Genomic DNA, 13696 nt, shown 5'->3' with positions numbered 1-13696 from the left:
ACAGGACAGTTGCATCACTAAACACCAGAATATTGATAGCAAGAAGGACAGTCCATTAACAGTTTGTGATGGTGTCATCTGATGCAGAAACAAAATGCTTCCACTGGCCTAAGCAGCAACTGAATGGAGTGCCTGGACGAGCATAATTGATTTGGTAGCTCTACAGTGCACATGGAAAGATGACCAGATCTCAGGCTTATTACCTGATAATTTATTTGACAACAACAAGCTGGCAACTGTTGAAGTGTCACATGCTGGGGAAAGTTTGAACTCAGCTTTCATAAGCAGAGGAAGTGCCTCACAATAAGCACACATGCAAGGATATTTGGTTGCCTTAACATACTAGACCTTCCAGAAAGGATTTGACACAGTCTCCCCCTTCAAAGACTTCTATACTAGACTCCCTAGAGAGAGGGGGGAAGGCCTTTGTGTACCAAAGTCCTTGGTTTAGAAAATAAATTTAAAAAAAGCCAAAAACCCAAACCACAACACACAGAAAAAACATGCTAAAAACAATCATTGAGCATTTTCCCACAGCAGGAGGAGGTCATTACTGCAGTTTAGCCGTCATTCATCATGAACAGCACATGCTGAACAGCACAGACAACCTGGATGAGAAGAGAAAGTGAGATGGCAGTCTGAAGCACTTCATATCATCAGATCTGAAAAAGGATGGCTGAATAGATCTGTAGAATGAGCACAGACAAAAACATGACATGAAATTCAAAGAAGATTAAGTGATGCAACTGGAAAGAGGATGTGATCGTAAATTTCAGAGAGATGGGCCCTGAACTATTACTCTCAGAAACAAGACCTAGGGGTTACAGGAGCTATGGAGCAAAGCATTTCCTAGAACAAGATCTGTCATACGCTCATGCAGTGGTGTACCAGTCGCCGTTTTCCTTCCTCCTCTATTGCTAGTATGCCACTGCCATCTTGATTAATCTGCTTCTATTCAGCAGACCACAAACATCTGATCTATTTCAGCACTTAATCCATTCTGTTATCCTGGAACACACTTGAAACTTTACCTGTATTGATCATATTGCCCGGCACTACTTTAAATGCAGGGTCTAAGCATTCACAGAAAGAACAGCACACACAGTAAATGAAGCAGAGTTTACAGCTAGTTTTCCTACCTGTCAGTAAATAAATATCCAGAGATCTACTGGCAGAAGAATCTTTCTAGATAAAGCTGGCATATATTAAAACAAATATTTATTATGGCTACAGGAATTTGCAGCTGACTGAAGCTAAAAGCGCACTGACCTTACTTTACAGGAAAAGGTAGAATCAGAGACAGACTTAACATTAAATCACAATGCATTCTACACCTGCTTTCATTTTGTCTTACATTTAGCTACAAATAAGTTCAAGTGTTCCTTTATTTTCAAATAGTCATCTACCAAGGTAGTCATTAGTCTTTGGGTTTTCATATAGCATTGAGAATTCAAGCCTTATAGTTTTGTAAAAGATTCCATCATTAGGTTCCACACTGTACCACAGGAGAACAAAAAAATGCTTGAAAGGATTATTCAAAAAGGTGCGAGAATTTTATGCATGTCACACTGAGTCTCAGAACTTCAAACACAAATTTCTACTCTTTGTGAATGCAGTTCTCTATTTTTACAAGACCATGACAATCCAAAACACATATACTGGAAAGGAGACGGAATTTGCATCTGCAGCTATAACATAATCACTCTGACAAATTCACATAGTTGGGGAGTACTCCTCCATTGCAAAGAACAGTACATAATTCTATTTGAGTCACATGGTATTATTTGCAGTATCACTGATTTTAAAACAAAGTGTATTAGCACTAAAAAGACCACAGAATCTGCCACATACCTGTATGAAGCTGAACTTTACCAATGACTCCTTCTACCAGGCCCAGACAGATAGGATTCCAAGCCAGAAGAAGATCAGTAGCTGAAAAACAAAGAACAGAACTCCTGTTTTTTTCAAGTAAACTTAATAGGACAATTAATCCAGTGATGGCCATTCTCTCCACTTTCCCCTCCTTAGCAGAAAATACATCATAATTCCTGCAATAAAAATAAGACACATATGCTGTTCAATTTTTGCTTATTACAAAGTAGCTATGACCAAATTACTAAATTTCTAATTTAAAGCCCTACCCCAGATATTTCAAGAAAAAATACATAATTGATTTAGGCTACAGTAATTCAGTTTAACAGCGGCCTGATTCTTCTAAGAATTTGCAACTTACCTGAAATTTTACATGGCTATAGTGAAATTGAATACAGGCCATCAAGTTAATAACATTGCTTCAAAAACCTATCAGATGATAACTTTCAGCTCCATGCTCTCGCATACCTATCCAATTACTGTTAGTTTCACATCCTCTTTCTATATACATGCATACACACACACAATTCCTCTTTTGTTAAAACACTCTCAACAACTACATGGAATACCAAAGCACACAAAGTTAAGTTTCAGGTTCCTAGTTCTCCTACTGTTAAAAAATTCCAGTGTACCACATAGGAAGTATAAGAGAAAGCAGGAAGGCAACACTATCATCTTTCTAATCTGTTAAGGGTACTCCTCTCAACATGCATTCAAGCCATCACTTAATACAAGTCAGTATGACAGTGTAAACATACAGAGTATCCTGTGGTCACACAGACACGCATTTCTGATACTTAGCAAGAGTTTAATAGTGGTGTAGTACCTGTTCAAGAGTTCAAGACTGTGGGAAAGAATAAATTTCGTCTAATATTAAGTCAAATATTGTAAGTAAAACCAAATCCTTAAAAGCAATTAATATCTGTGTAGGAGAGAACAAACTCTCAAAGGCAAAGGAGAAGACAAGGTTTTTCTATATCAAGGACAAGAAGCTTGTTATTATCTAGCAAAACTCACTTGTTCCAAGGTGGAAAGTGTTTCTCCAGTTTTAACATCCAGACAAACTAAGTATCTTAGCTCCTGGTATAAGGAGACGAACATTTGAAAGAACAAAATCACACAATATCTTAAGATACAGAAGAGTACAAATCATCTACCTACACACGCTTCATTTATAAGACCTTAGTTTCTTCTTGGAAGTCTGAGATCTCCAGCTGACAACTGACAGCGTGATAACTTTTTATATACTTCTTTTCAAACACTGTATCATCCTTGAAACATCTGTAATTGAGACTTTGCTATTCCAAGAATACACATTTATTCCTAGCTTTTAACATAACATTTAATAGTAAACCAGACTGCTAATTTCATCATTAAATACAAGCATTTACACGAGATACAACAGAAATAGTTTCAGTCAGGATAGATCTAAACTGAACTCCCTTAAATAGGATACATTACATGTGCTTGTATGCAGGAAAGCAAGAACTAAGAACACATGCGAATTTGAAGAGATGTTTGCAGGAGGCAGTACAGAGCTACAATTTATGTGTGAAACTAGGCTGTGCCATTCAATGGACTATATCTGCAGAGAAACTCCTGGTTCTTCCCATTTCACTGTAAGAGTGCTACAGACAGTTTCTTGGTCTGTACAGACCCTAGTATGAATCATGACAATCAAATGAAGTTCTTAAGGAGACTAATACAGATAGATCAGCACCAGCAAATAAGTGACAGGGGCTATGACTGAACAGTTTGATTTACCCTCAAACCTTGCTGAAGTACCTAAACTCATCTTGTATCCATATGCCAAAGACCTGTGCTCATACAAAACAAGTTTTAGGACAGAGTTTCAGTGCAAATAACACGCAAGAGCATCTGTATGCTGAGTGGAAAATCTGCACTGTCAAACTTACAGGAAAGAGGAACACAGGCAGTTTTCCTCACTCCCAAATCTTCAGCCTTCTTTCCCAGTTCACCCACAAAATCCCAGAGTCTTGTCTTCACCCCTAGGAATTTTCTGGAGCTGTATTATGTCAGACTTCATCTACTTTTTGCTCTCTTTGCAATTGACTTCTGCATTCGTATTCCATTGTGAGAGCTAGAAACCAGCTAGATACATCAAACAGCCAAAAAAAGCTACGTACAGGAGGAATTTAAAGAACCAAATCACTGAAGGTTTACTGTAGCTTCTACAAACCTAGTAATCTAGAATACCATCTAGTTTTTTTAAACCCCTGATTTCCTGCTATCACAACAGATATTAGTAGGAAAGCTCTGGATAGTGAGGTTTTCTTCTAGTATCTTACAAGGGATTAAAAAAAATGAAAAACCAAGATTTTGTTTTAATTACAGATAGAAGGAAACTATAGTTTAGACTTGCCTGCAAAAGGACATGAGGAAACTCGTATCGGGGACTGTAGGACAAGCGGGTCTTATGTGGCTATTTGTTTTGTGGGTTACTCTGACACATGTAGCCCTAGACATAATCACACGCAATGTCCAAGTCTTCTACAGGAATACTTCTCCCTAGTAGTACAGAGGCACAATGAGAACGGGCTCTAAACTCCAACTCCTATGTTCACTTAACATATAGACATGCCTTGGGAAAAAAGCCAATGTGTTTGGAGTTAAATGCACATTATACTTTAAGAATTTAAAGACAGCAAATATAGATCCACCAGCTGGCCAGCACTGGCTCTTGAGGTAAGTGCAATTACCAAGCTACTAACAGTTTAAGGCTGTTTCAAAGAGAAATTTTCCATGGGGAAGGCAGGGCATAGGAAAAAAAATGACACATTTAGCAACATTTGAAGAGATTAACATGTTTTTTTCAGTGTTCAGGAAAACCTAGATGCAAAGAAGTCTTACAGGAGATATGCCTGTAGGCTGTGAAAAAATACCAGTTGTGGAATCACATTGACTTTCTTTGGTGATGGTATCACAAAGCTTTTTCTTAAAATATTTCTAGAGAACTTTCTATAGGAAAGAAAGTATGACAGCATAGAAGCAGGCAAGTTGTTTTAACTAAATAAAACACATCTGGTTCTGACCTTCTGATAAGAACTCAGTTACTGGTTATAGCTCAGTTTCCTGTGTGACAGCCATATCTCGACTCAGAGCCAACACCCAATCATGCTGAAAAAATATCACTACAGTAAATACCGATATGAACCTCTTGCTCTTGAAGAGTACACTCTGGAAATGTAAGATGGATGAACTAAATTAAAAGGTTTAACTATTGCTACCCCATGCACTCCCAAAGAATACGGGCTTTCATGTCAAGTACAGTCCTATTTACTCTGTTTTGGAAGCTGTCTCTAACTTTTGTCTAACTGTAAAATCGTTCAAGACAGTTTGCTTGCAGTCATTTAGTCTGGCAATTCTGGCAACAACTACCTTCAGCCACCATCGTGTATCTTTGAAAATTATAACCACTTAATCTTTGCTTATGTAAAATTTTAAATATACAGAGATCTAAGAAAGTTAACGGCAAGCCTGTAGGGGATTAGTCTTTAACTGTAAAATACAGCAGAATTTAAGAGGCAGTGTAAGTTGGTAGACGGTGATACATGTTACAGAAGGTATTTACATCTTTTTAAAGCCAAGGGGAAAGTAACCACGCAAAACAAAACTGAAAATCCTCAGTTAAAAGTCTTTGGACAGCATACATAAGAGATATGTGGCCACATTTCTGATTGCTGAAGCAACACATGGCAAGTTTGATTTTTTTTTTTTTTTTTTTTAAAGAAATGCCTTATCAATAAGAGCTACAGCAAGGCTCTATCAAAGGAAACACTGGACTTTCCTCTATACCCAAAACAGACTGAATGCTTTGAGATATAATGTGAAACACAATTTATCAATACAGTTACTCTTGCTTCCCCACACAAACTTATCTTTCTATAGATGTCATACTAGCCATCTAGCGATCTCTTGAAACTCAGACAGCCAGGAATAAAGACTTAACAACCTGAAACCGCAACACAATGTTGTTGAAGCGGACTTCTTACAGTATTGTGCTTGTGATAATGAGCACTGTCAAAACAGTCATTGTTCTTCAATGCAGCAAGTGGGAAGCTGTGTACAGAAAGAGTCACTACAAGCAGCAAGGTGAGCCCCATGGAAGATCTTCCCTGACTCAGGGAGTTCTCTGGTGTCCTCAGTATGTTTTAACTTGAGACAACTGCCAAGGTTTGATAGGCCTTAATACATGCCCTTAATACTCCGAGGTGTGTACTTGCTTACCAACTTTCCATTCCAAAGTACAAAATTGCTCATTCTTTCCCTTACCCCACTAACTAAATTCAAGCTATTGAAATAAGCATCACCTCTTTTTGCCAATTCCTGTCAGAGATTAAGGATTACTGACTATATGTTTACCATTCACAGTGATTGTATCAGCATTGTAGTTGCAGCACAATAGAATTTCCGTCACAAATTCGGAACAAAACCAGCTTTGATTTGATTACTTCCACCATCACCCCTCAGAGCTTACCAGCAGTGACGCGGGGCCGTGCAATACCAGATAAAATTTCTTTAATTCCTTGTGTTTACACAAACGTAACCCTGAAAAAGGTGATACAAAAGCAACTTGGAAGAGCATCAAAAGCCAGAAGTGCTTTCTAGCTCTTTCTCCAGTCTACCACCAGCAGAGTTGATCCTAGGTCAGGCACAAACCGATAAGAAAACAAACTGCTGCTTTGGGATAAGCCACTTGCTCAACACTGAACGACTCTAGCTAGGCAAGTCTGAACAGTTTAAGGAGGGGGATTGTCAGCCTCCTTTGGGGAAAAGGCAGGAAGAAGAAAAAAAAGATTTCATTTGTAATCACCTGAATCCAGCCCTTACTACTGAGCCACTGCATGGTTCAATCCCCCAAACAGCTATAACTATTTATCTTCCAATCCTGCTATAGTTCAGGGAGTATACTCCTCTTATCTTCCTTAAACTTTGTTGGCTTTCAGGAATGGACCTTGGCTAGAAAGTGTTTTCTGTTAGCAGACTCAGTATAAACATTCAAAATGTCACTGAACTTCAAACTCAGTTTATACGTAAGTATATAAACAGGCATAAATGCATGCTATTTCTCAAAAATTCTTTCCATAGCCTGACAGTGTAGCAATTCTCACAATTCAACATAAGCAATATTTATTTATACATAAAAAGTAAGTTGAGTAACCCACTGTAAACAGCCAAAGTAAACCTTTCAGCTCTGCTAATGTAGTTTTTGATACCTGAAGTGTGAACTTTTAGGAAAAAAACTTCAATACTATTTTTAAATAGATTTGAGGTTCTTTTTTTCTTTAAATTGTGTCTGCTTTAGATCAAAGACAACTACAAGACTTTATTATTAGCATTATTTGACCCTTAGGACCTCTTGGAGCTTTTCAAAAGAAAGTCTGCTTCCAAGTTCCAGTTCATCTTTGAACAGTGTTCCAAAATATCAACCGAGATTAAGAGATTACAAACTGGCAAGATTTAAGGGTATAAACATGAACTTCTTTCTCTTGTAGAAAATAAAGTACTACTTATGCAAACAAGCTTCAGCTAATTAAGTTTTCCTTTCAGCACAGATTTCTAAATTTATATTTAAGCTACTGTAACTGCAGAACAATATTAAAACATTCAGGATTACAAATACAAACTCTTAATTGTCATGAAGTGTTAATTTACTTGCATGTTCTCCCCCAAACTCCAAAGTTATCCCTTCAGTTAATCACCTGTTTTAATTAATTTGTCATTTATACAGCCTGTGCTGTTTGTGTTACTCTTGATAGTCCTCAATCATTTAGAACTGAAACGTTTTGCTTTATAAGAGAAATGAAATCACCGGTACTCCCCAGTCTGCCCACACACACACAGAGCTAGTCTACACTAGGAGGATTTTTTTTTTTAAATCCCAGTTAGTCTTCTCATTGCTACTACACCTTACAGCCTTGCTAGAAAGCCTGCTTATCCTTTAATCCCCAGTAATGAGAAGCATGTATTCCAAACACTAATTCAATGCAAGTTTCTTACAGAGTGCTTGCCTCAACTAGAGAAGTACAGCACACTACAAAGTACACATCTACTCACATGTGTCTAGGAAAATGAAACAGTGATTTTGTTTCTTTGGACATTTTTGTTCAGTATCTCAGACTAGATGGACAGGAATGGTTCAAGTACAATTCAGGTTTTATAGTGACAGATTTAAAGCACTGGGGGTGGGAGTATACAATGCAAGTTTGTATTTTTGATGCAAAAGCAGGATGCAAGTCCCAGAGAAAGCACCTAATAAAAATGAATCCTTACTCATTTTGATAAAGAACACTTCTTTGTATTCTGTTGCAGTCATAAAATCCCCTGAGTCACCAGGCATTGCTCAGGAAACTTAAAAACATACAGAAAACGTTCAGTTGTCTGGAGAGTATCCAGCACTACAAGTAATTGCACAAGGAAGTCCTGTACTAGAAGTGGTAACAAACTGCTGTTACCAGTTGTTACCAGGTGAAACATCTTCCCTCCAAACAGATTTGACCCTGTAGATTAGTGCTCTGCAAACTTCATCACATACCACATTAAGTAAAAAAATATTTCAGCATGCACCTCAAATATATGTATATTTAAATTATATACGTGTTCTACTGTACTAACACTACACACATTATAAAACATATACAAAAGATTTTAAATGGATGAAATAACTTTAAAATAGTGTTTCTCTTTATTAATGGTACAAAGTATTTTCTTCCCACACCCCAATGGATTGTCTTGTGCATCCCTGAGGTGCATGCACCCCACTGTAGAGACCTGCAATGAGCTGTTAGATGCATTTCAACCGTCTGAAACTGGAATCACCTCCTCACCCCTTCCACAAACCTGTAAACATCATTCCATAAGAGATCAGTAGCGACTCTGGTAAAATGCAAATAGGTGCTAAGCCACTGAAGCTCAGTGGGTTGTGTTTTTTTTAATTTAGACCTTCCCTTTATTCTTCTAGGCTGCTCAACTCTGCTAGTAAACACATACTTTCTCAGAAGTGATACATGTAAGGAAATAATATCTTTTATCCTTCCAAAAGTACCAACACTCTACTAAATATTATTACAGACCAACACACATTCCCATTTTCAGCTGCTATTTTAACAAAGATCAAGTTGTTTGTGGGTGTATTCTTAAAGCTAGAAAAGCAGCAGGTTGTCTGCAATTTTTTTTAATCCTATTTACTTTGTGAGAGGGAAATTATCAGATAGGCAGAAGAAAGATTTTATTCAAATCTACTTACAAAACTGACAGTTTAAATGCTGTGTTCACTCATTCTGAAGATATGCTATTGTAAAAAGTTTGCTTAACAGTTACAGCTATACTCAAAAGAGAATGCAAGAAATCTATTCCATCCTCAAAAGATTTAAATATAAACATTAATTGAGCAGAAGGATTTCATGATTATGAAAAAATAGCTTTATTTATTACTAAATATTTTATTTATCATACAACTTATGTTAATGCTCCTTAAAAGCCATGAGAGAAATACTGGTATAGCTGTAGTGAGCCAAGTCTAAGCAAGGTAAGGTTTTCCCTTACTGTCACCTTTTCTTCTCACTCCATAATTAACTTGCCTCTCTGACTGCTGAACTAATCAAAGTTAAAGCAGAAGAATTATGGATTGGGAACATCCATTTCAAACACTAAATAAGGAAGTTATACTCAAAAGCTTGGCACATGGGTTTCAGGAACAGGAAGTAAAGGATTTCATGCCACACACACCACATCTTTCCCCTTTCCCCCACCTTTTTTAAAAAAAAAAAAAAAACAAACTGTTGCAGAGAAATTGACTATTTAATCAAATGACAACAAGCAATATATCATTTAAACATTACTGGAAGACATTTCAGTACAGGAAAAAACTTAAGCATTAGCCATACTTAGGGAAGTTGCTGTTTTTCCTAAACAGAGAAAGAGACAAGAAGAAAAAATGAAAATTAACAATTAATGATAGACCAGTACATTTGTCATTTACATTTTGCAACTACCTCTTGGGCAAAGTCATATACTTCTAAATTTGGCTCAGAGTTCTGTTCTGCACAATGCTGGCATATTACATGATTTACTTCAGCATCTCGGTATGATCTTGCCAACTATCCCTTATGTTATCAGAGATAAAAACTTACTACGTTACTCAAAGTAGAACATAAGTTTTTGAGCTCAAAGTATGTTCAAGTAGCTTGTTTTCAGTTTTTCAAAGACACAATGAACACTGTTTCAGGGCTTCTATTCAACTAAGATTTCTTCCTTAAAAGGAAGAACCTGAGTCTCCAAGTAGAATTCCATTCATTTCAGTTCAACTTTTCAAGAAAAAAATCCTCTCCCTGTTTTTAATGGGGGAGAAATTAGAGGCATTTGGAACAAGAATATACAACTGATCATCAAGTATTAATATTCCTGTTTATTAAAGCAGAGCTTTCATAAAAGAGGTTTTTTGCACCATTTCCAAATTTCTCCTCTAGAAATACATCCAATTTCTTCTCTTGATACTCATTCCTATTACTTTGGTTCCTATGAAGATATGCAAAATGCAATCATGTTAACAAATAAAGCTATACTTAGAACATGATCAGCTGATAGAACTGATGACCATCAGCTGGAAGTGATAACTCCAGACAGGAATTAGAGCACTTCACAAAAGGTTTAAAGGGAGGGAGAAATAAAAATTGCATATATCCATAGGCCCCATCCTCCTCAGTGGATTCTGTTTTCATATTCTATCTTAACAATAAGTGTTATTTCCTGGTTAAGATTTTTTGCAAGTGATACTTGCAAAAGTCATATGACTAAATCATGACTGAAAATAAACTGAGGAAAGTTTTTTTGTTGTTGTTCAAATAGAGTTAAATCATCCTAGATCAAGTTAGATTACTACATCAGGATAGAGGGTTTTCAAGAAATACAGATTTAGTTGTGCATGTGAATTTTGCAATTAGACTAACCATATGCATTTTTGTAACAAATCCAGAATATGCAATTAACAGAAACTTGCTATAAACTTGTTATTTTTAAAAAGTAGTTAACACTTAAACAAATTTTGAGTTACCAAATTTGTAACTTACTCTTTAAAGACCTCTATGTAGATTAAAAATTCATGTGCTTTATAACATTAAACATGAATCATGAAATCTCTAAACACTGACAAAAAAGCTTTCATCAGTAATCTCAAATCTTTGAGGGGAAAAGAGTACAGTCTGCTAATTTCTGGACCCTGAGCCTCAATATACAACCTTAACAGAACAAGTTTCTGAAACACATTCAATATTTAAACTATATATATGAGACCTGTTTGATATTGCACCGAATAATTTGATTCTCAAAGAAAATTCTAAACCACTATCTGAGAAGTCTCACAGTTTAAGGGAAGCATTTAGTGGAAGTTATTGCAGAGTCCCTTGACATCTCAAGGCTCCCACTGCGCCTGCCACACAGCACAGCAGTTTGGAAGAGAAGCAAGAGAAAGCGTCTTGTTCTCAGCCTCACTCTTTCATTACCAGCAACTGTCCCACCGCCCACCAAATCATGCCCTGAAGTCACCCAAAACTTTCAGGTAAGCGTCTTAAATGTTTCAGCTTAAGAAGCTACAGCACTAACCATGCATTCCGGGGCATAACTTCAGCCATATAAAGTCTCTCCTGTATGTTTAATAGTATCAATTAAAGGCCATAAAAAAAAAAAAAATCACATTCCAATCTACAATAGTTGTTTTCCAAAAACATAGGTGGCATATCAAATAAATGGTTGCCTTTTACTACAGTTCAGACAGTTTAAAACTTAAATGACTTGAAGTTTTAATGTTTCCTTACATACAGCTGAAATATTGCCCACACTGTTAAACTGTGAAAGAACTTAGTTAAGAACAGTATTCACAGATTAAAAAGCCACAAGCCTTTTATACAGATGCAGACCTTTTTTAATTGAAACCCTGCTACCTGTCTGCCTTCCGTTCTAAATATTTTAGTTGCAGTTAGTCTGCAATTTCCTATTCACTATTTAGTTAATACTAACCCATGAGATCAAAGATGAGTCTAACCTCTGCTAGCAAAATACAAGCCACAAAAATCCACCTGGATTACAGATTCATTTTAATTCTTGCAAGAAAAACAAACTTTTTTCCTTCACAAAGCAAGCAACTTTCAGATTAAAAAAAAGCAACAGCATATCAAGTTTAAGAGGTTTTCATATATTTATTTAAAACCTAAAGTCATTTCAGTGTGGGCAGAAATTCCAAGACACCTATGCATCCCAGTTGGGACAAGTTCAGCATTTCCAGACCTCTTCATACAAGGAAAAGGGGAAGAAAAAATAGACAGGAACACTCTTGTTATATTCAACTTGTCATCTGCTACTAAGACTCAGCAGAAAACTAGATAAGAAACACCTCACCAATTCTCACCAGGTTAGGATGTATCATACTATCAGCTCATTTAAGTCTCAGTTTTAGGTTTACTATGCTCTGTAAAAAGAATCATGGATGGAATTATAAAGTATATCTTATTTAATGAAAGTAAAAAATAATTTTTCTCTGGTAAATACATTTGAAGATCTTGCCTCACAGTCAAAAGCTACAAAATTGATGTATGTAATATTCAGACAAAGGATATACAGCAGCCCACCCCTCTCCCCTAGTCCTCTCTGTTCTCTTTTGCAAGAAGGAGCAAGCAGCAGCAGGGAGCTAACTGCTCAAGATTTTTTTAAGCGTACATTCTCGCTGGGTTGAAGCTAATACAGATCAGTTCTGACATCTGGTTTGTCACATACGCCACAAGTATGTTGTGCTGACAACTAAGAAAGGGTACAGAAAAGAGGGAACAGAATGAGCAGGCAAGGGTGAGAAACAGTTCAGTTACCATTGCAGCTAAAGTGTCAAAAAACAGCTTGAGGTTCCTTATGAAGCGACTTGAAATATGGAGAGAATTTTTCAAATGCTACAACTAGCTCCTCTGGAATTCATTTTCCAGGATAGGCAGGCAGTTTCCAAGACATGCTACTGAAATTCACGGAGTCAGTTTTGTATGAAATACTTAACTCAGTAGCATGAGTTAACACTCAGGCCATCATCCCTCAGAGCCATGCTTAGGACTGTTCTGTAGCCTGAAGCCTACTGATACATCTATTGGTGTCAGTGGCATTGCTCCTTACACGGTTCATTAGATCAAGGCCTTCACTGGAGCATTTACAGGCATTAGACTGCAAACAAAGGAATTACTCTTCTCCTCCAGTCATGAAGAACAGCTCAGGAATTCTGACAAGTAATTTCTGTATGACTCCTGTAACTTCTTTGAGGAGTAAGGCAAGCACACATAGCTAGACTATTAGATGGCCTTATGATTTGTGATTCAGAGATTTCACACAAATAAATGCTTATTTGCCTCTAATTATAGCTCCAGAGGTACAACACATCTTAACACCACCTTACTCTTACAGGCAGAGGCGAAAGAGTCTTTCAGCATGAACTCCCCAAAAGTGTTAGAATAATTCCAATCTGTGTATCACTCAAAATATCTCATAGATTTTTTTCTCCAGGGTGGTGGGAACCTGCATTACTAATAGTAATAGTTTTAGTGGCAACTATTTCCAATCTTATTTAGTCTGACATTACTGCCCGGAATATTATCAAGGCCACCACAATGATAATAGATGTTTTCACTGCATAAAATAGTCTCATTCCTTTTTCTGCTGATAAGAAAATGGTGAGGAGAATTCAGTGTCTTCAGTACTTTTGCTCTTTTCTATATGTATGCACATGCATATATAAATACATAATTTATACCAACATCATCAATAAGACAATGTT

At 36.7% G+C, this 13696-nt stretch overlaps 1 protein-coding gene across 3 annotated transcripts in view; it reads right to left on the bottom strand.

Moving 5' to 3' along the window:
* The window catches only part of INPP5F (inositol polyphosphate-5-phosphatase F), a 45257-nt gene that overhangs the window by 28497 nt on the left and 3064 nt on the right, over positions 1 to 13696 (bottom strand). For all 3 annotated transcript variants that reach the window (XM_074875416.1, XM_074875417.1, XM_074875414.1), the window contains exon 2: positions 1852 to 1932. In XM_074875416.1, the coding sequence (XP_074731517.1) occupies positions 1852 to 1932 (81 nt within the window). The remainder of the gene's footprint in view (positions 1 to 1851; positions 1933 to 13696) is intronic.

Source organism: Strix uralensis, chromosome 7 (genome assembly GCF_047716275.1).
Source record: "Strix uralensis isolate ZFMK-TIS-50842 chromosome 7, bStrUra1, whole genome shotgun sequence".
NCBI lineage: Eukaryota > Metazoa > Chordata > Aves > Strigiformes > Strigidae > Strix > Strix uralensis.
This window is presented reverse-complemented; position numbering and strand designations above follow the sequence as displayed.